Below are 26,444 nucleotides of genomic sequence, written 5' to 3'. Positions count from 1 at the left end.
GTCAGGAGTGGTAAAGAGAAGTACAGTAGAGTCAGGAGTGGTATAGAGAAGAACAGTAGAGTCAGGAGTGGTATAGAGAAGAACAGTAGAGTCAGGAGTGGTATAGAGAGGACCAGTAAAGTCAGGACTGATGTAGAGAAGAACAGTAGAGTCAGGAGTGGTAAAGAGAAGAACAGTAGAGTCAGGGGTGGTGAAGAGAAGAACAGTAGAGTCAGGAGTGGTATAAGAGAAGAGCAGTAGAGTCAGGAGTGGTAATGAGAAGAACAGTAGAGTCAGGAGTGGTGAGGAGAAGAACAGTAGAGTCAGGAGTGGTATAAGAGAAGAACAGTAGAGTCAGGAGTGGTGAATAGAAGAACAGTAGAGTCAGGAGTGGTGAAGAGAAGAACAGTAGAGTCAGGAGTGGTATAAGAGAAGAGCAGCAGAGTCAGAAGTGGTAAAGAGAAGAACAGTAGAGTCAGGAGTGGTATAGAGAAGAACAGTAGAGTCAGGAGTGGTGAAGAGAAGAACAGTAGAGTCAGAAGTGGTATAAGAGAAGAGCAGTAGAGTCAGGAGTGGTAAAGAGAAGAACAGTAGAGTCAGGAGTGGTGAAGAGAAGAACAGTAGAGTCATGAGTGGTATAGAGAAGAACAGTAGAGTCAGGAGTGGTAAAGAGAAGAACAGTAGAGTCAGGAGTGGTATAGAGAAGAACAGTAGAGTCAGGAGTTATGTAGAGAAGAGCAGTTTAGTCAGGAGTGGTATAGAGAAAAGTAGAGTTAACAGTGGTATAGGGGAGAGCAGTAGAGTCAGGAATGTTATAGAGAACAGTAGTAGAGTCAGAAGTGGTAAAGAAAAGAGCAGTAGAGCCAGGAGTGATAACAAGAAAAGCAGTAGAGTCAGAAGTAGTATAAGAGAAGAGCAGTACAGTCAGGTGTAATAAACAGAAGAGCAGTAAAGTCAGGTGTAGTAAAGAGAAGAGCAGTAGAGTTAGGAGTTGTATAGAGAAGTACAGCAGAGTCAGGAAGAGTATAGAGAAGAGCAATAGAGTTGGGTGTGATATAGAGAAGAACAGTATAGTTAGGGGTGGTATAGAGAAAAGCAGTTGAGTCAGAAGAGGCTTAGAGAAGTGCAGTAGAGCTAGGATTAGTAAAGAGAATATATGTAGAGTCAAGAGTGGCACAGAGAATTGCAGTAGAGTTTATGAGTGTTAAAGAGAATAGACGTAGATTTAGGAATGATATAGAAAAGAGCAGCAGAGTCAGGAATGTTATACAGAAGAGCAGTAGAGCCAGGCGTAGTAAAGAGAAGGTCAATAGAGTCAGGAGTGGTAGAGAGAAGATCAGTAGAGTCATGGGTGGTATATAGAATAGTAGTAGAGTTAGGAGTGGCATAGAGAAGAGGAGTGCAGTTATGGTGGTAAGAGAAAAGCAGTAAAGTCATGAGTGGTATACAGAAGAGCAGTAGTGTCAGGGGTTGCTTAGATAAGAGCAGTAGAGTTATGAGTAGTACAGAGAAGAGCAGTAAAGTCAGGAGTGGTATAGAGAAGAGCAGTAGATTTATGAGTGGTATAGTGAAGAGCAGTAGAGTCAGGATTAGTAAAGAGAATAGATGTAGAGTCAGGGGTGGTATCGAGAAGAGCAGTAGAGTTATGAGTGGGAAAGGAAAGATCAGTAGATTTAGGGGTGCTTTAGAGAAGTACAGTATAGTTAGCATTATTAAAGAGAATAGATGGAGAGTGAAAATTGTTATAGAGAAGAGCAGTAGAGTCAGTGGTATACAGAATAGCAGTAGAATTATGAATGGAAAGAGAATGGACATAGAGTTACAAGTGGTATTCATAAGAGCAGTAGAGTCTGGCATGGTGAAGAGAAGATCAATAGAGTCAAGATTGGTATAGAGAAGAACAGTAGAGTTATGAGGGGTGTGGAGAAGAGCAGTAGAATCATGAGTAGTATAGAGTAGAGCAGTAGCATTATGGGTGGAATAGAGAAAAGTAGTAGAGTTGGGAGTGGTATAGAGAAGAGAAGTAGAGTCAGGAGTGGTTTTGAAAAGTGCAGTAGAGACAGGATTAGTAAAGAGAATAGATCTAGGGTCTGGAGTCTTATAGAGAAGAACAGTATTACAGAGAAGAGCAGTAGAGTAAGGAGTGGTATGGAGAAGCACAATATGGTGAAGAGTGGTAAAGCAAAGAGCAGTAGTGTCAGCAGTGGTATAGAGAAGAGTCTTACAGAGAAAAGCAGTAGAGTCAAGAGTGGGACAGAGAATATTAGTAGAGTTATGAGTAGTACAGAGAAGATCAGTAGAGTCAGGAGTGGTAGTCACCACTGTGAGGTAATGGTTCAGTCACACATTCCAAAGAAAATCCATTCTTTAGTTTGTCCATTACCTTAGGCGCTCTCTGGTGGTTATGCGTCAAATTTGGCACTTGCTTACCGCAAGGTCCGGCATGTCAAATTTCAATTCTCTGTATGAGAAATAAGAAATGTATTCCAAATTTAGCTCTCAAAGGAAGCTACAGCAAAAATCATTGAACAGTTTTATACAATGGAACTAGAAATGTTATCAGAAAGTGTGCTATTATTGATTTCTGTATGTCTTTTTAGTTGTTTTCCAAACATTGGCATTACAAAATATATCAGTGGGCTTCAAAGTAAAAGCCATAATTTTGTATATGTTGGCCATTTAAGGTCTAGATTTAGAAAAAATCATAATTTCAGATTTGGACTTTTTGACAACTATGATTGGCCTATAAAAGGTATCAATCAATCAATCAATCATTTGTAGAGAGCACTACTCACCCGTGAGGTTCTCAAGGCGCTAAATTGGGGGAAGAGCTGCTATTGCTCGAACAGCCAGGTCTTGAGAAGTCTCCTGAAGGTCAGCAGGTCCTGGGTCTGTCGCAGGTGGATGGGGAGGATGTTCCATGTCTTGGCGCTGGTGGTCATGCGGTGGATGCGTGGAACGGTGGCAAGGGGGAGGTCAGCAGAGTGAAGCTGGCATATGGGAGTGTAGAAGGTGAGTCGTTTGTTGAGGTATGTAGGTCTGGTGTTATGGAGTGCTTTGTGAGCATGGGTAAGAAGCTTGAAGGTGATCCTCTTGTTGACGGGGATTGTTGTTGTGGGCAGTGATGTGGCTGTGGCGGGAGATGTCGAGGATTAGGCATGCGGAGGCGGTCTGTATGCGTTGAAGTCTTTGCTGGAGTTTAGCAATCGTTTCAGGGTAGAGGGCATGGCCCTAGTCCAGCCTGCTAATGAACAGGGCTTGGGTGACCCTCCTGCTGGTTCCGGTGGGGATCCATCTGTAGTTCTTGTGAAGCATGTGGAGGGTGTTGAAGCAGGAGGAGTAGACAGCGTTGACTTGCTGGGTTATTGATAGGGATGAGTCCAGGATGAACCACAGGTTGCATGTGTGGTCGGTGGGTGTCGACGACACTCCCAGCGAGGCCGGCCACCAGGAGTCGTCCCAGGCACAGGGGGTGGAGCCGAGTATGAGGACCTCCATCTTGTCTGAGTTCAGTTTCCGGCGACAGTTCTTCATCCATTCGGTGACGGCTTTCATCCCTTCGTGGAAGTTGATTTTGTCAGTGGTGGGGCCCTTGATGAGGTAGAGGATCAGCTGGGTGTTGTCGGCATAAGAGATGATGTTCAGGTTGTGCGATCGGGTGATGTTGGCCAGCGGTGTCATGTAGAAGTTGAAAAGGGTTGAGCTGAGGGTTGATCCTTGGGGTATGCCGCAGGTGATCTTGTTGGCTTCGGATCGGAATGGCTCCTGTTGTTGAGGAAGGAATTGATCCAGTCCAGGGATTTGTCATGGATCCCTGCGTTGTGGAGGTGTGTGCATGGAGTGTGGTGGCAGACGGTGTCGAAGGCAGAGGAAAGGTCTAGGAGGATGAGGGCTGTGGTTTCGCCATTGTCCAGCATGGTCCTGATGTCATCGGTGGCAGTGGTGAGGCGGTTTTGCTGCTGTTGTTGCTGGGGATGTCCAGGGTGTTGTTCTCTTCGAGAAAGTGGGTCAGTTGTCAGTTGACGATCTTCTTGATGACTTTTGCCGGGAACGAGAGCAGGGAGATAGGCCGGAAGTTCTTGAGGTCCTTTGGGTCTACCTTGAGTAGGGCGTTGATCTCAGTGTGTTTCCATCTTTCCGTGAAGGAGGCGGTCTCGAAGAAGCTGTTGAAGATCCTCCGCAGTTCAGGTGCAATGATGGAGCTCGCTTGGTTGGGCAGGTTGTAGTGAGGGAAGTGGTCTGGCAGGAGTCTGGCAGTGAGCCGGAGTGGATGGTGTTAATGGTTTTGATTGTGTTGTTATCGTTGACGTGGTTCCAGGAGAGAAGGAGGCTGGTGTGACTGGGGGCGGTGGTGGGTCTGAGTGTTGAAGCTGTCGTGGATGTCTATGATCTTGCAGTGGAAGAAGGTGGATAGAGAGTTGCAGAGGTCTTGCTATGGCGGGATGTTGTTGGAGCTGGAGCTGGGGTTGGCGAGTTGCTTCAGAATGTATCAATTGTTTCCCCTGGATTAATTTCTTGAATTCCTGCATTTTCCAAACTTGTTTACATGCATATCTTGTCCATGCTACTGAATGTTGCCATCTCTATAATTTACATACAATACATGTCAAGTCAAGTCAAGTCAGAGAATTTGTATAGCGCACTACATACCCAGAGGGTCTCAAGGCGCTTGAGGGGGGGTGGGGAATTACTTGTCGAATATCCACGTTTTAAGTTGCTTTCTGAATGCTAGGTGGTTCTGGGTAAGGCGAAGGTAAGTGGGAAGTGAGTTCCAGGTTTTAGCTGCCAGGTAGGAGAAGGATCTACCTCCCATGGTGGTTTTGTTGATGCGAGGTACAGTGGCAAGGGCTTGGTTGGATGATCGTAGCTGGCGGGGGGGGGGTGTAAAAGGACAGTCGTGTGTTGAGGCATTCTGGTCCGATTTCGTAGAGTGCTTTGTGTGCGTGGGTCAGAAGCCGGAAAGTGATCCTCTTATTGACGGGAAGCCAGTGGAGGTTTTTCAGGTTACCAGAGATATGTTCTTTACGCGGGATGTCTAATATGAGCGGGGCTGAGGTATTTTGGATTCGTTGGAGTTTTTTCTGGAGTTTAGCGGTAGTACCGGCGTAGAGGGTGTTTCCATAGTCCAGTCGGCTCGTGACCAGAGCGTGGGTGACCGTTTTCCTGGTTTCGGTGGGGATCCAACGAAATGTTTTTTTGAGCATGCGAAGAATGTTGAAGCAGGATGAGGAGACGGCGTTGACTTGTCTGTTCATTGAAAGTGAGGAATCCAGGATGACGCCCAGGTTCCGTGCGTGGTCTGTCGGGATGGGTGCTTTTCCAAGGGCTTCCGGCCACCAAGAGTCGTCCCATGCGGAGGGGGAGGTACCTAAGATGAGGACTTCTGTTTTATCTGAGTTCAGTTTCAGACGGCTGTGTTTCATCCATTCGGCTACTTCTTTCATTCCTTCGTGTAGGTTAGTTTTGGCGGTGCTAGGGTCATTGGTGAGTGATAGGATCAGTTGAGTGTCATCCGCGTAGGAGATGATGTTGAGGTTGTGTTGGCGTGCGATGACCGCGAGGGGGCTCATGTACACGTTGAAGAGGGTGGGGCTGAGTGAAGATCCTTGTGGTACGCCGCAGATGACTTCAGTGGCCTCTGACTTGAATGGTGGAAGGCGGACTCTCTGGGTTCTTCCGGTGAGGAACGAGGTGATCCATTCTAGTGCTTTTCCTTGGATTCCGATGTTTCTGAGGCGCTGTAGAAGGGTGCTGTGGCAGACTGTGTCGAAGGCTGCGGAGAGGTCGAGGAGGATGAGGGCGACTGTGTCTCCATTGTCCAGTAGAGTTCGAATGTTGTCTGTTGCTGCGATGAGGGCAGTCTCAGTGCTGTGTTTCGCTCGGAAGCCGGACTGTGAGGAGTCGAGGGATTTGTTGGCTTCGAGGAAGGCGGCGAGCTGGTTGTTGACAGCTTTTTCGATGACTTTGGCCGGGAATGGAAGGAGCGAGATGGGGCGGTAATTTTTGAGTTCGGTGGGGTCCGCTGTGGGTTTTTTCAGAAGGGCGCTGAGTTCAGCGTGTTTCCAGCTATCCGGGAAGGTGGCGGAGTTGAAGGAGCAGTTGATGATGTCTCGGAGGTGCGGTGCTATGATGGAGTCTGCTTTGTTGAAGATGTGGTGAGGGCATGGGTCTGTGGGGGATCCTGAGTGGATGGAGTTCATCAGGCGGATGGTGTCCTCAGTGGAGATTGGGTTCCAGTCATTAAGGATGTTCGAGGGGGGTGAAGGTCCATCAAATGGTTGGGTGGGTTGGTCTCCGGGTTGGTTGTCGAAGCTGTTGTGGATGTCTGCAATTTTGTTGTGGAAGAATGAAGCAAGGGAGTCGCAGAGGGCTTGAGAGGGGGTGATGTTGTTAGAGTTGGCCGAGGGATTGGTAAATTCCTTGACGATGTTGAAAAGTTCCTTGCTGTTGTGGGCGTTGTTATCTAGTCGGTCTTTGAAGGCGGTTTTCTTGGCCTTTCGGATCAGTTGATGGTGTATGCGGGTGGCGTTTTTGAAGGCGTCCTTGGTGCTGGTGGTTGGGTCTTTTTTCCAGGCCTTCTCAAGGGAGCGGCAGAGTTTCTTGGATTTCTTAAGATCATCGTTGAACCATGAGGCCTTCTTGCTGCCAAGTTTGCTTTGTCGTTTTTTCAGTGGTGCTAGGATGTCGGCGCTGTTGGATAACCAGAGGGTGAGGTTGGTGGCGGCTTGGTCGGGGTTTGAGGAGTGGGCTGGGGGGTTTAGAAGAAGCGATGAGGAGATCTGGTCGATGGTGATTTTGTTCCAGTTTCTTTGCAGAGTTGGTAGGGGGTGGTTGTTGGGTTTGGGCTTGTTGTAGGTAAAGTGAACGCAGCTGTGGTCAGTCCAGAGGAGAGCCGTAGTGTGGCTGAAGGAGACATGATTGCTGGAGGTGAAGATAGGGTCGAGGGTGTGACCTGCGATGTGGGTGGGGGTAGTGACCAGTTGTTTAAGTCCGAGGTTGGCGAGGTTGTCCAAAAGGGTGGTGGAGTTGCGGTCGTTGTTCTTTTCAAGGTGAAAATTGAGGTCTCCCAGAAGGATGTAATCTTTGGAGGGGAGCGCGTGTGGAGTGATGAAGTCCGTGATGTCCTCACTAAATTGTGCGCGGGGTCCTGGTGGCCTGTAAAGGAGGGTGCCTCTGAGTGTGGTCTTGGGGTCGATGTGGATCTGGAAGTGAAGGTGTTCAGAGTTGGTGAGATTGACGTCAGAGCTGGTTGAGATGTGGATGGAATTCTTATGGACGATAGCGATTCCTCCTCCTGTGTGGCCGGTACGGTCCTTGCGTATGATCTTATAATCTTCTGGGATGGCAATGGTGATGTCTGGGGCGGAGGAGGCGTTCATCCATGTTTCTGTAAGGAAGGCGACGTCCGGAGAGATGGTGTCTAGTAGATTCCATAGGTCAATGGCGTGCCTGTGGACCGATCGGGTGTTGAGCAAGATGCATTGTAGATGGTTGGGGTCGGGAATCTGTGGTGTGGTCATAGCGGAGTTGTTGTCGGTGCCGATGAATTTGCAGGAGTAGCATGAGAAAGGTCCATGGGTGTGTCCAGGAGCGGCTTGGACGCAGTTGGGGGAGCGGCCGGGGTTAAGGGCTAGGAGGGTGGGGGCATCGTAGGTAATGCGGGAGGGCTGGGCAATGCGAGGGCCAGGGGGTCTGGCGCTGGGCGCGGTCCAGGCGCAGACGGGCGTAGACGGGCTTACCTTTGGCGCACCTTCGGCACGGATTGGGCGCGGTCGCTGCGCGTACACGCTGCGCGTGAAATCCTCTCTCATATATAGATAGTGGAGGGGGCGGAGCGTGGGAGGGGCTGCTGGGAGGCGGGGAGCGGGGAGGAGACACGGTCCACGAGTGACCAAACCCAAAATGGACGGGCGGAAACCAAACAGGGATTGCAATCAGAGCGTCTAAAGTAAACAAAAACACATTTAAAGCAGCGCAATATACAAGGAGATGCCTTGCGTTGTAAAAACGATACCAGGCGCTATGTTCCCCTCGAGGCGCTCAGGGAATGCAGGCAGCGTCGGAGCGCGATCACCCAGGTAGGCAGAGGGTGTTAGGAGCAGCAGCTGGGGCAGGCAGTCGTCAGAAGCAGCAAGCGGATCAGGAGGAGTGCAGCAATCAGCCTGGAGATCGTGGCTGGGAGCGTGGGGGAGCGACCACAATGGAGCTAGTGTCTTAATCTTGATGAAACATCTCAATTTTATTAAGGCTGTGTTGCCTTATTCTTTTAGAATCCTGAGAGTGGTAATGCCTTCTTAGAAAAGCCATATTTGCTGCTAATTGTCTGCTGTACAATTAAGGGCCTAGTGGAAGGCGATGGGGCATAATGATGAGATGGCAATAAATAAATGTCACATTTGTGTAATAAGGCTGTTAGCACTGGCCCCTAATACTGGCAGACAATCATAACAACTCTCCCTGTCTGTGCCCTGTTGAAGCATTACAAGGAACCTCTGATGGGGTAGAAGGATCTTTCAACAGGCCAGATGATACTTAAAATTGTCATTGTCATTTCTATAGCATTAGCACCACAGATGGAAGTTAAGAGCTGGTTAGCCAATCAGAATGCTTCCTTTGTGGGCTATATATACTTGTACAGGGCGGCAAAGGCACATCATATACTACCAGCTCCCATCATCCCCCCAGTGCATTGTGAACACCTGAGAGCACTGCAGGAGCAGGGCCTTCCTCTTACCTTAATTCTAGACAGGTTGGAAAAAGACAGCTCTGTTCCTCACAGTTTTTTGAAGCAGCCGATGACACACAGCTTTCCAGGCTCCTCCCTTTGGTATTGCTGACAGGGAAGCCCAATTACCCAAAATAAGGTAAAAATATTTCTCTCAGGAGTGGGCCGTTAAATCTTCTTCACCAGACTACATTTCAAGCTCTCCACCGGTTGAAAATGTGTCATCCTATATCTTCAGTGGAGGAAAACATGACAATTGTAATACATGTAAAGAAAGGGAAACCCTGGAATTCAATCCCTTGTATTACTTAGAACTGGGCTATAATTTTATTTAAATGCTTTTAATGGGGCAATATGTGAAAAATGTTGGTTGAATTGCATAGAATTACATTGACTGACCTGGATCCTGTGGAATTTCCTACTTCTCATGTATGCACAAACCTGGGGATATTGGGAAAAGTAAGATGATAAGGAGGAATGGGATGTACCTCATCATCATGTGGAGTATCCCTCCACTTTGAGAACTGGATCTACCACATGTTGCATCATCTCCAAGACATGTTGGGAATCGAGGCAGTCCTCTTCCAAGAAGTTGAATACTGAATATTCACAAAATGAATACAATAACAGGTACTTGGGAAGGACGCACTTCTGCCATTAGAGGTTGGGGACCAGACCAAGTATACTCCCAAAACCTTTTTAATTGGTAAATTTGGACTGATGCCTGAGAAGTATCTCCAGAGATTCCAGAGATTCAGGGACAGTCAGAAGCTCCCCAACCAACCTTGTGAAAATGTTGTTGATTACTCCAGTAAGGTACTGAATGGCTAAGGGAGGCAAAGCACATTTAGTAATTTTAATTGATTGTACCATTTAAACCTGTGAGAGCTCATGCTTAGTATCTGTTTTCCTGAGTTGCGCCAACATCTAGTTCACAGCATTCTGACTGACCCCAAGAAGCTTGCTGAGAAGCCGGACCTCTGGCCTCTGGGCTAACACTAGAGTGTCAAAGAAGGTATTGGAAGCGACCCCAATAAGGGTAGTTCAGGTTCCCCCCAGCAGAGGGAGGGGGAGGTTAAAAAGGACCCACAGAAGTCCCAGAGTATAGGGAAAGCGAAGAAATCTCAAGTCTCATCTGAGAAACGGGGGGGGGAGGGTAGCTCTAGTGGTCTGTGGACCATGGTGCCCTATTTTCAATCCCTCTGATCTGAGTGCTCCAAGATAGGACAAAAGCAGGGGGACTCTGTCTGTCCAAAGAAACCACCAACTGGTAAGACCTCTAGAGGAATGACCAATATGGCCTTAGAGGTAGGTAGTCCCCAGGGGCAGGTCAAAGACCATACCATGATCTCATGGGGGGTCGACTCAGATGCTGAACTGGTGATCCCTGAGGGTGGGAGTTATCACTTGCCCAGGTGAAAGTGAATGGGGTCCCAGTCACTGCTCTGAGGTATACAGTGGCTGGCCAAACCATGACTGTTGAGAAAACTAATCTCACTAGAGCATTACACTGGCCAGGTGTGTAGGGATACTCAGGCCCATGGGCAGGACGTCTTCTGCCCTATCGCCCTGATATCCCTGGAATGGGGTGGGGTGGTGACCCAGGGGAGGGTCATAGTTAGTCCCCAGCTGCCCATGGACTGCATTCTGGGGAATTTGTTGCCCCCAGTGTCAGGGGAAATGGGACGGACTGCTGCCAAGAGTGGCCTGAAGGGTCAGATTTGAGGTAGTACCTCTCCAAAACAAAAGGGGCAGGATCCCTGCCCCCTGTACAGAAACATCAAAGCAAAAAATCTCCCTCTGACCTACATGGAAGTTACAAGCCTACAGATTTAGAAATTGCAGCTTTTGGAAAGTTGCCAGTTGATAAATTCAGTATTTGGTGCCTGCTGCCTGTCTCTGTTCAGTCCGAGTTGGGTGGCAGCTAGGCTTTGTGTATTCCCTCTATACATCCACACACAAAGGGCTCTTAGGTGTTACTGTTAGATCTTCCTGGGAGGTTGGGAGGGAGGAGCTGGGGGCAGCCTCACACTTACATCTGAATACGCAAAGCACTGCCCACACACAAAGTTCTGAATACCCCCTTGTATTGAATTGCGAGCCATGGCAGGAAAGGTGGACCTCTGTGCATTTCAAAGCTATCCTTAAAGTCCTCCCCATTTCAAAAGAAAAAAACTGGGTATAAGTACTGGACCTCTGACACTATAGCTTCAGTTTACTTCTGGAACTGTGGCCACTCTGCAATGGAGAAGAAGAACTGCTGCTGCTGAAGGACTGCCACTCTGCTTGAACTGCTGTTTGCTGAAATCCTGCCTTGTTGAGTAGCCCTCCTGCCTGCTGTTCTCTCTTGCCTGGGTGAGAAGGACTGGACCTGCATCACTTGAACTCAGAGTGACTCTTAGGGTTTTCTGATTTGCCTCCTGTTTTCTAAGTCTCAGGGACACAGAATGCTTGCCAACCCTTGGACTCTACTGCATTTTAGTCTGTCCTGAAATTTGGTGGAACCCCAGTCCTGGACCTATGGACGTAGACTTGGAGCTTGCTCCAGAGCAGCTACACATCTTCCTCTATGAAAGCAGAATTGTCACAATGCTGTAGATCCTGGAACCGGACTGGCGCTTCAGAACCAAAGCATCGCAGCCACTGGGTGGAGTAGATCAACGCATCACCTCTACAGTGTAGAGAATCCAGACTCATGGCCTTCAGAACCGGTGCACCTCATAACCAGTGCATCACTCACGGAACCGTTGCATCACTGCCACTGTGTGGAGAAATCAGGCGCATCACACCCACTCCGTGGGGATCACCGAAGCATCGCTCGGCTGCATCCTGCATCCTTATCGATGCAATCCAAGGTTCAAGGTACGTTTGTTTCGCGGACCTAAGTGGGTTCCTGTATCGTGCCCATGCTCCATCGTGGTCGGCCTGAACTCTTGAATGCGTCCCGGTCCGCCGTGTTCAATTAAGTATTTAGGCGCTTCTTGCTGCAAGGCACTATTTTTGCATTTAATCTTTAAAAATTCCTATCTGGACTTCTACACATTGGAATTTTGCTGTTTTGTTTTTATTTTATTTATTAAATTAAGTTATATTTTTCTAAATTGGTGTAGTATCTTTTTGTGTGGTGATTTTACTGTTTTACTGTCTAAGTGTTGCACAAATCATTACACATTGCCTCTTATGCTAAGCGGAATGTTAGGCCATGCTGTCCAGCCAGGCGATCCTTGAGGAGAGATACTGGCCTTTTCTTACCTCAAGGGACCATAGAGCATTCTGAGAGGATTGTGATCACATTGATGATGCTAATGTTTGATTTTCCATGGTAATTCATATTAGTTTTTGTGGGGTAGCAATGTCATGTTGTGGTTGTTGTCAATCAGTTCTTTTTTCTTAAGGAACAGAATAGTAGACATTAAAGAAGGCTCACAGAAAATGTTCACAAGGGAGTTGCGTATACATTTCTTGATCCCTCTGTTTAAGTGGATATGTACTTCATGTATATGTACATGAACTACTCCAATGAGATAGTTAGATCTACTAGTACTCATTATAGATCATTTTTACCAGTAGTTATGGAAAATCTGATTCTTCATTATATGGTAGTTACTTGGGTAATTTAGTTGGTGAATGTTGCTGTGTAGACCATGTATTGGACCCCTGGCATAGGGGAGATGTGGAAAACCGCCTAGTTATATCTACCGGTACTCATTATAATTCATTTTTACCAGTAGCTATGGATAATCTGATTCTTCATTATATGGTGGTTACTTGGGTTATTTAGCGGTTGAATGTTGCTGTGTAGATCATGCATTGGTGTAAAAGCGATGTGGGAAACTTCCTAGTTATATATTGGTACTCATTATAGTACCGTTTTTTACCAATAGTTATGGATACCCTGATTCTTCATTATAAGGTGGTTACCTGGGTTTTTTAGTGGTTGCACGTTGCTGAGTACGGATATGTATCGGAATCATGATCCCTGGTGTTGGCGAACTATGAGGAACTTCCTCATTAATTCTACTGGTACACATTATAGTACATTTTTTATCAGAAGTTTGGGATAATCATAATCTGAACCTTCATTATAAGGTAGTTACTTGGGTTATTATGTGGTTAAAAATTGTAGGGTAACTTCCTAGTTATATCTACTGATACTAGAGGTTAATTTAAGCCTTTAAGCCGGTGGTTGCAGGTGGGGCCCACCGGCACTCATTTCTGGGGACCAGCACTTATTTCTCCTCATCAGACATTGACCAAGAGCAAGAGCTGGAAAAACAAAAGAAGGGTAAAGGAGGAAAAATAAAAAGATGTAAAACCCATCACAAAGGGATGCAGCAGGAACATGCAAGAGAGAGAGACAAAAGGAGAGGGGGTGTCTAATTGTGGATTAAAGAGGCATTAGGTGACATCAGGATCATGCAGCCTTAGGATTGGCGAGCTTCTGAGCAAAGCTTTGGCACCGGCATGCACTATTTTGCAAATTAAGCACAGTCTGCTACATATAACGAAACTCATTAAAGTTATTTTTTATAGAAGCTATGGCTAATTTAAAATCTTTTTTATAGGTAGGATTTCAGGTTTATGGTTTTAACTGGTGAAGCCCGATATAACCCCATGGATGCAAACATCGAATAACATAGTTGTCCCTATTTGCAAGGATTATTTAATGCCAGCAGTTGCATTGCTTTCATACCAGAGGGAGAACACACGCTGCTAGTGCAGGCAGGCAGCAGGGTTTTGCAAAAGAAATTTTACTGACTTTATAGTGAAAATATTTAACACAAGTGAAAATAAGCATTTCCGTTGGCCTGAGGCAAATTTTTTTGAGCAAATATGGCAAGCAAATAGTGCTTTTCTGTCAGATATGTGCATATAGTGTGGCTGCATATTTTCCCACAAATACTCAAAGTAAATGCGAAGATGAGCCCCTTTCAGATGTTCCTATCTGAGACTTGAGGGGCCTCATTTACATAAAATTGGCATATGGCAGTGCTGCAAGTCTTTTTGCTGTGCTGCCCTATGCCAATTTGAAAGGGTACAAATGCACTATATTTATGATGCATTCTTCTCCTTCCAGCCAGTGCACAAGTTTATGGCATATTTACATGTGCATTGCACCACCAGAGCGGCTCTAAGCCACTTGCGTAGCTTAACGCTGCCTTGTAAATGTGGGCCACCTCACTGCAGTTTTCTGTGGCAACGGGAGTGCAACATGTGTTGCTGTAGACATAGCCACACAACACACATTGCTTTTTGACACTACCCCAGATTTACAAAGATCTGTAAATTTGAGGCAGCAGCCATAATGGAGTCATTAGAGTGCTTCAACGAGGAGAAATAGTGTTATTTCTCCTTGTTTTTGCCCTTTCCGTGTGTGCTGCATTCTGCAACACACATAGAAGGAGCAAAACACCAATAATTATGTTTTTGTGCAGGATGGTGTGCCTTCCTGCGCCAACACAATCATCCCTGCAATGCAGGCACCCTTGCACCATGGTGGTAGCATCAAAATCCATGTGTGGTGCATGTGAACACTCACTGCAACACCCATGGGACGCCTCCTTGACATAGAGTTAAGGTCTGGCCCACCTTGCCTTTCTCTATGGGGATTATTTGCAAGCTCCTTGTGTTGGAGGAGTATCACTTTTAATATGGGAAAAAGTGATGTACCGGCGGTGCAAGGGGCTTGTCAATAAGCCCCATGGAGTAAGGCAAGGCAGTGCAAAGACTTGGCTTTGCATGGCCTCATAGATATGATTGAGAGGCTTGCACCACCAGAGCATCAAAAAAAGTGACGCTGCGACAGTGCAGGCCTCTTGGAAATAAGCCCAGTGATTTGAATGCTTCTAGTCTGCGTCACTTCCTAATCTGGTCAGCTCACAAGAGATCATTCGTGCACACAGAAAGAAGCTCAGATGTTTCCATATGTTCTTGGGGCTGAAATCATGAAAGTTGCTGGACCCACGCTAACAAAGATGACATGAGTGTCACAAGTTAATCACTGCATTGCATGCCATTTGTTCTTTTCAGTCTTTGTACTAGTTTGTTTTACTATTACATTTCTGCATTCTGTGCAGTTCACTGATGCATTACTCCGACATAACCGTGTGAGAAGGGGGCCTGGCAGGGACATTCAGTGAAATGAGCTCTCACCAATGGGCGGCCCCTCTACTTCTGTGTTGATGTTGGATTCGTCAAGGACTTAGTTTGGATTCGACTTTAGGGCCAAGTGAAAAGTCAGTATCCACACTCACGACCCTGTGGAGCTGGGTCACGCAGTGCCATAGGGTGAAAGCTCCATAGGGTAGATAGTTCTGCTGAAGTGGAGGAGGGTTATAGATATGTCTTTCAGAGCCAAGATGGCGGGGTCAGACTCTTTCGTCAGTTCTCCGCTGGTGTATTCTGTTGACCAGCTGCTCTGGAGGCGGGAGCCCTGCAGCTCTGCAGCGAAGGAGGCTTTTACACTCAGCCTGAGTTACGTAAAGTGCATAGACCATTTATCTGCACCACACGTGGGGTTGTGGAAGACAAATACACCAAAGTTGGTGAGTTTAACCAATGGGCAAAGTGTAAAAGGCAAACTTGCTCCTTGGACATTATGGATGCACCAGTGGCTATAAGTACCTGTCTTGGCTACCCACCGGTACTGAAGGTGCACTTGGGTCAGCGCCACACTGTGCTCTGCAGAACTCTACATCATAGACTACGTGTATGGTGTCCTTTTTACTGCCATCCATGCCATACATTCCAGACACTGACATCACCACTTCTATTGATGCCACCCAGGCCAGGCATTAGCAGTGCCACTCCTATCTCTGCCAGCCAAGACAGAGAGTGACAGCGCCACTTCTATTATTTAGGAGATTTTATATAGTGCTGCTGGACCTAAGAGTATCAGAGCGCTTTAGCCGGTAGGTAGACGTATTAAGAAATAATAAACAATTTACAATGTGCAGAAAAATTCACAAAGGTAAAACATTGAATTAAATGTTAGAGGGGGCAGAGAAACAAGGGGATAATAAGAGGGATAAAAGAGAGTTGACATTAGGGAGAGAAGGGGGTGTAGAGAAGGGGAGTGAGAGAATGGAAGGAGGGAGAGGGGGTGGGTAAAAAGTGAATGACAGTGGGGCGGTAATAAGCGGGGTCAGAGTCAAAAACATTAGGAAACCCAGTGCTTGTTGAGGAGAAGTACTTTGAGTCTTTTTTGAAGAGAGGGTAAGAGGGGTTGCAGTGAAGGTCTTTGGGGAGAGAATTCCAAATTGTCCGAGGAGTACCAGAGAATGCACGAGATTGGGTCTTTTTACGTTTTAGTTTAGGAGGGATCTGCGTAAGGGAGTTAGTGCTCCTCAGGGACCTAGAGCATCCTGCTTTTTGAAGTTTGCTTGAAATGTAAGAAGGGGTGTTTTGGTGAAGGGCTTTGTGCGTGAAACAAGCAATCTTATATGTGGATCATCCTTCAATTGGAAGCCAGTTTAGGTTATGACAGATGAGATATGGTCAAATTTCTTACAATCAGAAATGAGTCTGGTGGCAAGGTTGAGAACAGATTTGATCGGCGCAAGGTGGACTTTAGGGGTTCCAGCAAGAGTGGCATTGCCATAGTCAATCTTGGAAAGGACAAGTGATTGTACAACGATTTTGAAGTCATCAGCTGGAATAAAAGGTTTAATTTTTTTGAGGTGGTGAAGGGTAAAAAGAGCACGTTTGGCTGCATTTTTAATGTTGCGGGTGAGATTAAGGTTTTGGTCGATGCTGATGCCTAGTGATTTGACAGAATTAGAGGTAGAGAGGGTGCAATTAAGTGGGATTTAATCTTGTAGTAAAGTTGAGTATCATCGGCATAGAGGTGATTACTGATTTTGGCTTGTTTGAGAATGAGGGTGAGTGGTTCCATGAAAAGATTGAATAGGGTAGGGGAAAGGATCGATCCTTGTGGGACAACGAGTGAGGTAGGTTGAAGTTTGGAGAGGCAGTGACCAAGCTTAATTAGTTGAGATCTATTTTGAAGGAACGAGGAGAACCATTTAAGTACAGTGCCTTCAATTCCAAAGCGATCTTTGAGGGTATTAAGAAGGGTGGGATGGTGGACAGTATCAAATGCAGCTGAGAGATCAAGGAGGATTAGTAGAGAGGATTCACCTTTGTCTAGAGAGCGATGAATGTCGTCAGTAATATTGAGCATAGCAGTTTCGGTACTGCATCCCTTTCTAAAGCCAGATTGGAAAATGTCGAGGAGATTGAAGGAGCTGATATGGTTATCTAATTGGGATAGGACACATTTTTCAAGTGCTTTAGAGAGGAAGGGAAGGTTAGAGATAGGGCGCAGATTGGTAAGGTCATTAGGGTCAGCAGAGGGGTTTTTAAGAATGGGGGAGATTTGCCCTAGCTGAAGGGGCTATGATCAATTTAAGATCTTGAGAACTAAATGGGAGGGAAGAGGGTCTTTGGAGGGTGAGGATGGTTTGAGTTTAGAAATAATGTTAATGATAGTGGTTTCAGAAATTGGACTAAATTCACTCCATGCAGCCTTGTATTTCAAAAGGAGCCCTGACCGAGATGAATCGAGATGGGGGAGGGCAGGGATGGGTTGAGAGGGGTCAAGATGTGGTGGAGGGGAGGAGAGGAGGGTGAAAGTGAGTTAGGAATGTTAGGAAGGATGTATTGGTTAGGGGGCGTTGGCGAGAGAGAGGGGGGAAGAGAAGTATAGTTCGATGTTGTTCATTTTATTCATAAAGAAGCTGGCGATTTCTTCTCATCTATCCACAGAGGCTGCTAAGTTTGGAGGGCCGGAGGTAGTTTGTTTTTAACGATATTAAAGAGTTCTCTGGGGCGGTTTCTAACCTGGTCAAGTTGCGACTGAAGAAAGGAGTCCTTTTCGTTGAAGATATGTGTTGTATATTCTTACTTCGTTCAATATGGCTTATGTTTTTTGTATTGGGCTCTAGTAGTTCTCAGGAGAGCCAGGTTATCAGAGGAGCTTTGGCTCCTCCGGGCACGTTCAGATTGTCAGAGGTCATTGAACCAGGACTTGGGAGGGATGTGTTTTTGTTTTTGAAGTTTGATTGGGGCAATTAGGTCGAGGGCTTCATAAATGGAATTATTGTAATGGTCAGTAAGGTCGTTAGTGTTAAGGGAGGGGGGGGGAGAAGTAAGTGAGTTTTGATTGTAGATTCCATTTCGCCAGGTGGAATGAGGTGAAGGCTGCGAGTAGGTTTCATAGGTAAAGTGATTACAGTGGAGGGGCGTGTAGTAGGACTATTCAGGGTGAAGGGGATAAGGTGGTGATCAGACCAGTCTACAGGGAGTATATCGGAGTGAGAGGCCAGATCCTTGCTCGTCAAAATCGGATCAAGGGTGGCACCTTTAGAATGATTCGGAGCATGGCAAAGTTGGGTCAAGTCAGTGATGTTTAGGGCTTCATTAAATAGGGTAACAGCAGGGTCATCAGTTTTGTTCCAGTGAATGTTGTAATCTCTGAGGAAAAGATTTTTGGAATGGGAGAGAGATGCTTGAATGATAAGCTCAGTCATCTCTTCCGTAAAGGGGAGGCAATTTCCCGGGGGGTGGTAAATAGTGTGTAGCTGAGTTTTGGGGAAGCCAGGACGTGTGAGGTCGGCGCAAAGGTATTCAAAAGATGTGGGGTCTTGGAGCTGAACAAGTGAGATGTCAAGTTCATCTTTAAAGATTAGGGCCAGGCCTGACAGCTCCACTTCTATTGATGCCATCCACTCCAGGCACTGACAGCGCCACTTCTATCAATGCCTTCCACTCCAGGCACTGACAGCGCCACTTCTACTGAGGCCATCCAGGCCAGGTACTGACAGCACCATTTCGATGGATGCCATCCAGGCCAGGCACTGACAGCACCACCTCTATTGATGCCATCCAGTCCAGGCACTGACAGCACCATTTCTATTGATGCCATCCAGGCCAGGTACTGACAGCACCATTTCTATTGATGACATCCAGTCCAGGCACTGACAGCGCCACTTCTATTGATGCCATCCAGGCCAGGCACTGACAGCGCCACTTCTATCGATCCCATTCAGGCCAGACACTGACAGTGCCACTTCTACTGAGGCCACCCAGGCCAATCATTCACAGTGCAAATTCTGGTAATGCCATCTACTCTAGGCACTGACAGCGCCACTTCTATCAATGCCGGCCAGGCACCAACAGCTCCACTTCTATTGATGCCACCCAGGCCAGGCATTGGCAGTGCCACTCCTATCAATGCCATCCAGGCCAGGCACTGACAATACCACTTTTATTGATGTCATCCAGGCCAGGCACTGACAGTAAGGCTTCTATTACCAGCATTGCCTTGGAAGGTGTAGATGTTCTCTGGTCTGGAGGTCAGACGGCACCTGTTATCTGTTGTTCTCGTATTTCTTCAATCTCATGTATGTATGTATGTATTGGTATATTTGTATAGCGCAATGACTGTCACCCGACGGGTATCCTGGCGCTTAGACTTGGATGATACATACACGATGTTTAAGCAGCTGCACATCTAACATGGTTCTTGGAAAAAGATACGTTTTCATGTTTTTTTTAAAAGAAGTAAGATCTCCCATGCTTCGTAAGCATAGTGGTAAGGAGTTCCACATTATCGCTGCGGTGAACCTAAAAGATCGACCACCCATCTGGGTCCTCAGAATCCTGGGAACTACCACCTGACAAGCTGAAGCCGAGCAGAGAGATCTGGACGGTACATACCAGGAGAACAAGTACTGCAAAGAAGAAGGGCCCTGTCCATGAAGGGCCTTATATACCAGGCAGAGGGCTTTGAAATCAATCCGCTGAGGGATTGGCAGCCAGTGAAGATCCCTGAGTGCTTTGGTAGATGAATCAGAACGTCGACGCGAGAGGGCCAGTTTGGGGGCAAAGTTCTGTACACGTTGCAGTTTTCCCACCAGGGTCGTAGGTGCCCCCAGAAGTAGTGAGTTACAGTAGTCGAGCCTACTTAAGATGATACTCCGCACTACCTCTGGCCTGGTCTGTACAGGGAGCAAGGGTAATATCTTCTGCAGCAACCGCAACAGTGTCATACAAATGGCCACCGTTTTGTTTACCGACACGTCTAACTGCAGGCTGGGGTCGAACATCACCCCCAGGTTACGAACTGATTCGGCTGGCAAGCTGGTACCCTGAAAGGACTGAGGCCAAAAATTCAATGGAAGAGGCCTAGGGATGCGATCCGTTGAACAGTGTAGCACCTCTGTTTTGGAACTGTTGAATTGTAGGGAGTTTTGGCTCAACCATTCTGCAGTGATGGACATACAGCGGTGGAAGGTCTCCTGTGACACAGCCTCCTTGCCCTCAAACGAGAAGACAAGTTGGGTGTCATCAGCGTAATTGGTGACAGCTATACCGAAAGATTTTATCAACTTGATCAGGGGACAGAGGTAGAGGTTGAATAGGATCGGACTGATGGCCGATCCTTGGGGAACGCCCTGCCCAACCCTTCTGGTGTTGGATTTGAAAGGTGGCAGGGCCACCATCTGGTGTCTGTTGTCAAGATCGGATACCAACCAATCAAGAGCCAATCCTGAGTAGCCTAATAATTCATAACCTGGAATTGCCTTAATGTCAAGCTGGGAGAGATCTATTGTCTCCCTGAAAATCTGAAAAACCTCCTCTAGCCCCCACCCGGGGGTTGTGTCTGATTTTGTAGCCAGGAGGGCATGCTAGCCCCAATTCCACCGCACTATTAGCATTAGTCCAAGTCTCTGTCATGAAAAGTACGTCTAACTCATGAAACTCAATGAGTAGCGCAATTTCTTCTGAATGCTTACTAAGAGATCTCACATTTAGCAATCCACAAGACAGATCTTGCTGTCTGTTGATGGTGAATGGCTGGAGGCTGGGAGTAGTGCTAGAGTTTAGTCTTGAAGCATCGTATCGGGAATAAATGGGGGCAGCTCGGCGCAGAGAAGAAGCATTTCCAGCTCTTGGCGCGTCCTGAGCGCGAACGGGCGCAAACGGGCTTACCTCTGGCGCACCTCCGGCGCGCACCCGCTGCGCGCTGATTGACTATCCATTTTAAATAGCGGTAGGTGTGGGAGCCATGCAAGGGAAACAACTAGTCCCCCAACAAAGATGGCGCCCGTAAATCGGCAGCCCCAGATGCCCTCTCCCAAGATGGCGGCCTAAAATGCCGCGAAGCGATGGATGTCGGTGCCTAACTATCCTGAGTCCTGCCAAGTGAAGGGTGAGCCCAACAATTATTGTGCAGGTGAGAACTACTGCTCTAATGTTGCCCCAGACAGTCCTGTAAATTACAGCAAGCGCAGGTATGCAGCGCGATCAAGTTAAAAGTCTAGCGCAGGTATACGGCGCAATTAAATGATAGGTTATAAAGTTTTAAAAACAGTAAGCTACAACAAGCGTGCTGCGGTAAGCAAGTCTACCTGTCAGCGTCCGGTTCCGATGTTTAAATAGGCTCCTGCGAGCACTTCCAGGCGTGGGAGTCGTGCAAGGGAAACAACTAGTCCCCCAACAAAGATGGCGCTCGTACATCGGCAGCCCCAGACGCCCTCTCCCAAGATGGCGGCCTAAAACGCTGCGAAGCGATGGATGTCGGTGCCTAACTATCCTGAGTCCTGCCAAGTGCAGGGTGAGCCCAACAATTATTGTGCAGGTGAGAACTACTGCTCTAATGTTGCCCCAGACAGTCCTGTAAATTACAGCAAGCGCAGGTATGCAGCGCGATCAAGTTAAAAGACTAGCACAGGTATACGGCGCAATTAAATGATAGGTTATAAAGTTTTAAAAACAGTAAGCAACAACAAGCGTGCTGCGGTAATTATCAAGCAGCATGCAGGTTCAGGTGCTTGTTGGTTGAGCTAGGAGTAGAACATTCATCTGCCCCTTATTCGACACAATAAGAAATAGTAATAATTTAGGTTTGCTAATGGTTCAGCCTAAAATGAACTCACAATCCGACAAAGGAGGAAAGGAAAAGAAAATAGAGTGAAAGTGGATAAGGAAATACAAAGGAGTAATGGCAAGGGAAGGAGTGACATGGAATAAAAGTGTGGCAAGGGCAGTGTAGAAAAGTGGCAGAAAGACAAGAAGACTGGAGAAGAAAGCTTTAAAAGAAGGAGCCTAGAGAAAAGTCAAGCAGAAGACGGGGCTAGCGCTAACAGTAATAGGAATTAATGGAAAGAGAGAGGAAAACATAAAGAACGATGAATGAAAGAATGACAGTGAGAAGAGAAGACCACAGAGATCTGCAGCAAGAGAAGAGGGTGTTGGAAGAGAAGTAGAGAGAAGTGGGAAATTAAGGAGAGTAGCAATGAGAAGACAGAGCAACAAAACAATAAAGGAAAGTCAGTGACCAGGTGACAAAGCGAAAAAGGTAGGAAGGGAACTGAAATAGAAGAGACGAAGATAGGAGTGGGAGGAAAGACAAGGACAATGTGGATGGGAGAACATAGATGGAGAGAAGAGGCAGTCAGAAGAAGGTCAGAGGGAGACAAAGGGATGGGAAGTGCTAGAGCTTGTAAAGAACTAGATGGAAGAATTGCAGCGGGAAGAGAGCAGAAGAAAGAGGTGCAAAGAGAAGATGGGCAGATGAGGAGAGATGGATGGAAACGACGCTCAGAGGCAATCAGTAGAAGGAGCAGAGACGAGCAATAATGAGCCAGAAATAGGGCAAGAAAGGCAGAGAGAAAAGAGCCCGGGAGAAGCAAGAGAAAGAAGCTGCTGTACAAATCTGTAAAAATCTAGATTTTAATTGTTGCCTCATTTCTTTGGTTTTAGTTCATGCTGGTTCCTGTCCTCCACGACCTCATTTTGCTATTCCAATTGCGTGTATCCCAGGTACAACACATGAAATTTGCCATGGCGACTCCAGCTGTGCTGATGATCAGAAGTGCTGCAAGACATTCTGTGGTAACCAATGTGTGAAGTCCAGATTAGGTGCGTCACCAACATCCAGTCATTTATCCTTTAGTGATTTTATTTGTGTAGAAACAGCTTGATAGGAGTAGTGTAAACAGAGAGCTGGGTGGGGAGCCAGAGCCATGAATCAGGGAGCTGACTTGGCTTCTGCAAATTTATGCAGTGAGGATGATGTGGTATCTCACACAGTGAGGCTGAATAGGATTGGAGTGGAATGGATGAGGCCTTTGTAGAATCAGAGGGAGATGATGGTGCCCTGTGGGTTTAATCAGTGCGAGACATTGTTGAGCTTTAAGTGGAATAAAAGTGGAATGATAGTGACTCTTGGGTGGAAATGGAGTGAGATGATGGTGAGCTTTGAGTGAAATCAGAGTGTGACGATGGTAATTCTTAGGTGGAATCGGAGTGAGACGATGGTGAGATATGGGTGGAATCTGAGTGAAACAATGGTGACGCTTGAGTTGAATCAGTGGGAGACACTGTTGAATTTTGGGTGGAATGAGAGTGGGATGATAGTGAGTCTTGGGCAAAAATAGAGTGAGGCGATGGTGAGCCTTGTTTGGAATAGGAGTGAGATTATGGTGAGCTTTGTGTGGAATCTGAGTGAGACAATGGTGAGTCTTGGGGGTAAATGGAGTGAGATGACGGTGAGCCTCGGGTGGAATCGGAGTGAGATGATGATGAGCCTTGGGTGGAATCGGAGTGAGATGATGGTGAGCCTTGGGTGGAATCGGAGTGAGATGATGAGGAGCCGTGGGTGGAATCGGAGTGAGATGATGGTGAGCCTTGGGTGGAATCGGAGTGAGATGATGGTGAGCCTTGGGTGGAATCGGAGTGAGATGATGGTCAGCCTTGAGTGGAATCTGAGTGAGATGATGGTGAGCCTTGGGTGGAAGCGGAGTGGGGTGATGGTGAGCCTTGGGTGGAATCGGAGTGAGATGATGGTGAGCCTTGGGTGGAATCAGATTGAGACGATGGTGAGCCTTGTGTGGAATTGGAGTGAGACAATGATGAGCCTTGGGTGGAATTGGAGTGAGACGATGGTGAGCCTTGGATGGAATCGGAGTGAGCCGGTGGTTAGCATTGGGTAAAATCGGAGTAAGACGATGGTGAGCCTTGGGTGGAACAGGAGTAAGATGATTGTGAGCTTTGTGTGGAATCTGAGTGAGACAATGGTGAGCCTTGGGTGGAATCGGAGTGAGACGATGGTGAGCCTTGGGTGGAATCAGAGTGAGATGATGGTGAGCTTTGAGTGGAATCAGAGTGTGACGATGGTAATCCTTGGGTGGAATCGGAGTGAGACGATGGTGAGCTTTGAGTGGAATCTGAGTGAAACAATGGTGATGCTTAAGTTGAATCAGTGGGAGACATTGTTGAGTTTTGGGTGGAATGAGAGTGGGATGATAGTGAGTCTTGGGTGAAAATAGAGTGGGACAATGGTGAGCCTTGTGTGGAATAGGAGTGAGATTATAGTGAGCTTTGTGTGGAATCTGAGTGAGACAATAGTGAGCCTTGGGTGGCATCGGAGTGAGATGACGGTGAGCCTTGGGTGGAATCGGAGTGAGATGATGATGAGCCTTGGGTGTAATCGGAGTGAGATGATGGTGAGCCTTGGATAGAATCGGAGTGAGATGATAATGAGCCTTGGGTGTAATCGGAGTTAGATGATGGTGAGCCTTGGGTGGAATCGGAGTGAGATGATGGTGAGCCTTGGGTGGAATCGGAGTGAGGTGATGGTGAGCCTTGAGTGGAATCGGAGTGAGATGATGGTGAGCCTTGGGTGTAATCGGAGTGAGATGATGGTGAGCCTTGGATGGAATCGGAGTGAGATGATAATGAACCTTGGGTGTAATCGGAGTGAGATGATGGTGAGCCTTGGGTGGAATTGGAGGGAGATGATGGTGAGCCTTGGGTGGAATCGGAGTGAGATGATGGTGAGCCTTGAGTGGAATCGGAGTGAGATGATGGTGAGCCTTGGGTGGAAGCGGAGTGAGATGATGGTGAGCCTTGGATGGAATCGGAGTAAGATGATGGTGAGCCTTGGGTGGAATCGGAGTGAGACGAAGGTGAGCCTTGGGTGGAATCGGAGTGAGACGATGATGAGCCTTGGGTGGAATCGGAGTGAGACGATGGTGAGCCTTGAGTGGAATTGGAGTGAGATGATGGTGAGCCTTGGGTAGAATCGGAGTGAGACGATGGTGAGCCTTGGGTGGAATCAGAGGGAGATGATGATGAGCCTTGGGTGGAATCGGAGTGAGACGATGGTGAGCCTTGGTTGGAATCGGAGTGAGATGATGATGAGCCTTGGGTGGAATTGGAGTGAGACGATGGTGAGCCTTGGGTGGAATCGGAGTGAGATGATGATGAGCTTTGGGTGGAATCGGAGTGAGACGATGGTGAGCCTTGGGTGGAATTTGAGTTAGACAATTGTGAACATTGGGAAGCATCAGAGTGAGTCGTGAGTGTGATGTGTTATGGTTTGTCCTGGGTGGGATCATGATTTGGTGTGATAGATTGGGCCTTCGGTGGGATCACAGTTAGCAGTAGAAGGAGTAGAGGGAATTATAGTAAAAAGGAGTGACTCTAGCCTAATGTGGTGGTCTGCATTTGTTCAAGTCTGTCTTCTTATCCTTCTTGTAGTTGGTGAGCGAGTAGCTTCTCCTGCTGTGGCTTCTTGCCACTTTATTTGCTTTACATTTGCCGTCAAACATTGAAGGTGGAACGGTATGGCTCTTGGTGTTTGTGGAAAGGGAGCTGGTGACATGACTTTGGGGAGTATTTAGAATGGGCTTCAATTAAACAAAGTCAGAGCAGGACTTATTAGGATGTTGTACATTAGGAGGTGTCTAGATGAATTTCAGATTCATTTTCAGAGTTGTTGATAAGGAATGTCAGTTCCAACCTATAACTATCCGAGCTGGTGACTCCAGAAGCAAGAGGTGCAGCGAGTGGGGTAGAAAATAAATCTTAGCCATGATCCCTGCCATCCATTGACTTTCCATAGAGCACAACCCCTGATCCTCCTCATCCACCTCCAGGACAACTCTTGTCCATCATGCCTCAACAAGGAAAGCCGTGCTATGACAGAGGAAGGATTCTAGCTCATTTCCCCCTCTTGTAGCCTGGCCACATGGTACATTACATTAGGTCATTATTATTAACATAACGTGTTGGGAAAACACATAGGCATGGTTTAACTGTGCTAGCACATGCAAATAACATACACCTGTAAGCGCATTTCAGCAAATTGCACCTTCATCCCTTTATTCATCCCATTCCTTACTTTATGCAGTGGTGCTGCCCTGCCTTAATGCAGTGGTGAGGCCCTGCTCTCCCCCAAAGGATCTTCCCTCTATGCCAATTACCAGATGACCCACCCTATTAACCATATAAGGGACTAGTGCTAGTGCAGGGACTGCTGCAGTATTATGTCAGTAGGTGAGATGCTAGTGCAGGGAATGATGTAGTATGCTGTCAGCATGTGAAACACTTTCTGCCGTATTATGTCAGTAGGTGAGATGCTAGCGCAGGGAAGGCTGTAGTATGCTGTCAGCAGGTGAAACACTAGTGAAGGAATTCTGCAGTATGATATCAGCAGGTGCAAGGCTAGCATAGGGATGCTGCAGGGTGATGTCAGCAGATGGGACACCAGTGCAGGGAATGCTGTAGTATGATGTGAGCAGGAAAGAGTCTAGTGCAGTGAATGCAGCAGAATTATGTCAGCAGGTGTGACATTAGTGAAGGCAATGATTCATAATGATGTCATCAGGTGAAATGATAATATAGGGAATGCTGAAGTACTTCATCAGCAGGTGAGACGCTAGTGCAGTGA

At 47.1% G+C, this 26,444-nt stretch overlaps 2 protein-coding genes across 2 annotated transcripts in view; both read left to right on the top strand.

Moving 5' to 3' along the window:
• The window catches only part of LOC147709678 (uncharacterized), a 349,189-nt gene that overhangs the window by 195,454 nt on the left and 127,291 nt on the right, over positions 1–26,444 (top strand). The window lies entirely within an intron of this gene.
• LOC147709679 (uncharacterized) overlaps positions 1–26,444 on the top strand; it is a 72,143-nt gene that overhangs the window by 17,854 nt on the left and 27,845 nt on the right. The window contains exon 2 of the mRNA XM_086925532.1: positions 22,472–22,630. Coding sequence (XP_086781658.1) covers positions 22,472–22,630 — 159 coding nt within the window. The remainder of the gene's footprint in view (positions 1–22,471; positions 22,631–26,444) is intronic.

Source organism: Lissotriton vulgaris, chromosome 6 (genome assembly GCF_964263255.1).
Source record: "Lissotriton vulgaris chromosome 6, aLisVul1.2, whole genome shotgun sequence".
Classification (NCBI taxonomy): domain Eukaryota; kingdom Metazoa; phylum Chordata; class Amphibia; order Caudata; family Salamandridae; genus Lissotriton; species Lissotriton vulgaris.
The sequence above is the reverse complement of the archived record's forward strand: the minus strand, read 5'-3'. Positions and strand labels throughout refer to the sequence as shown.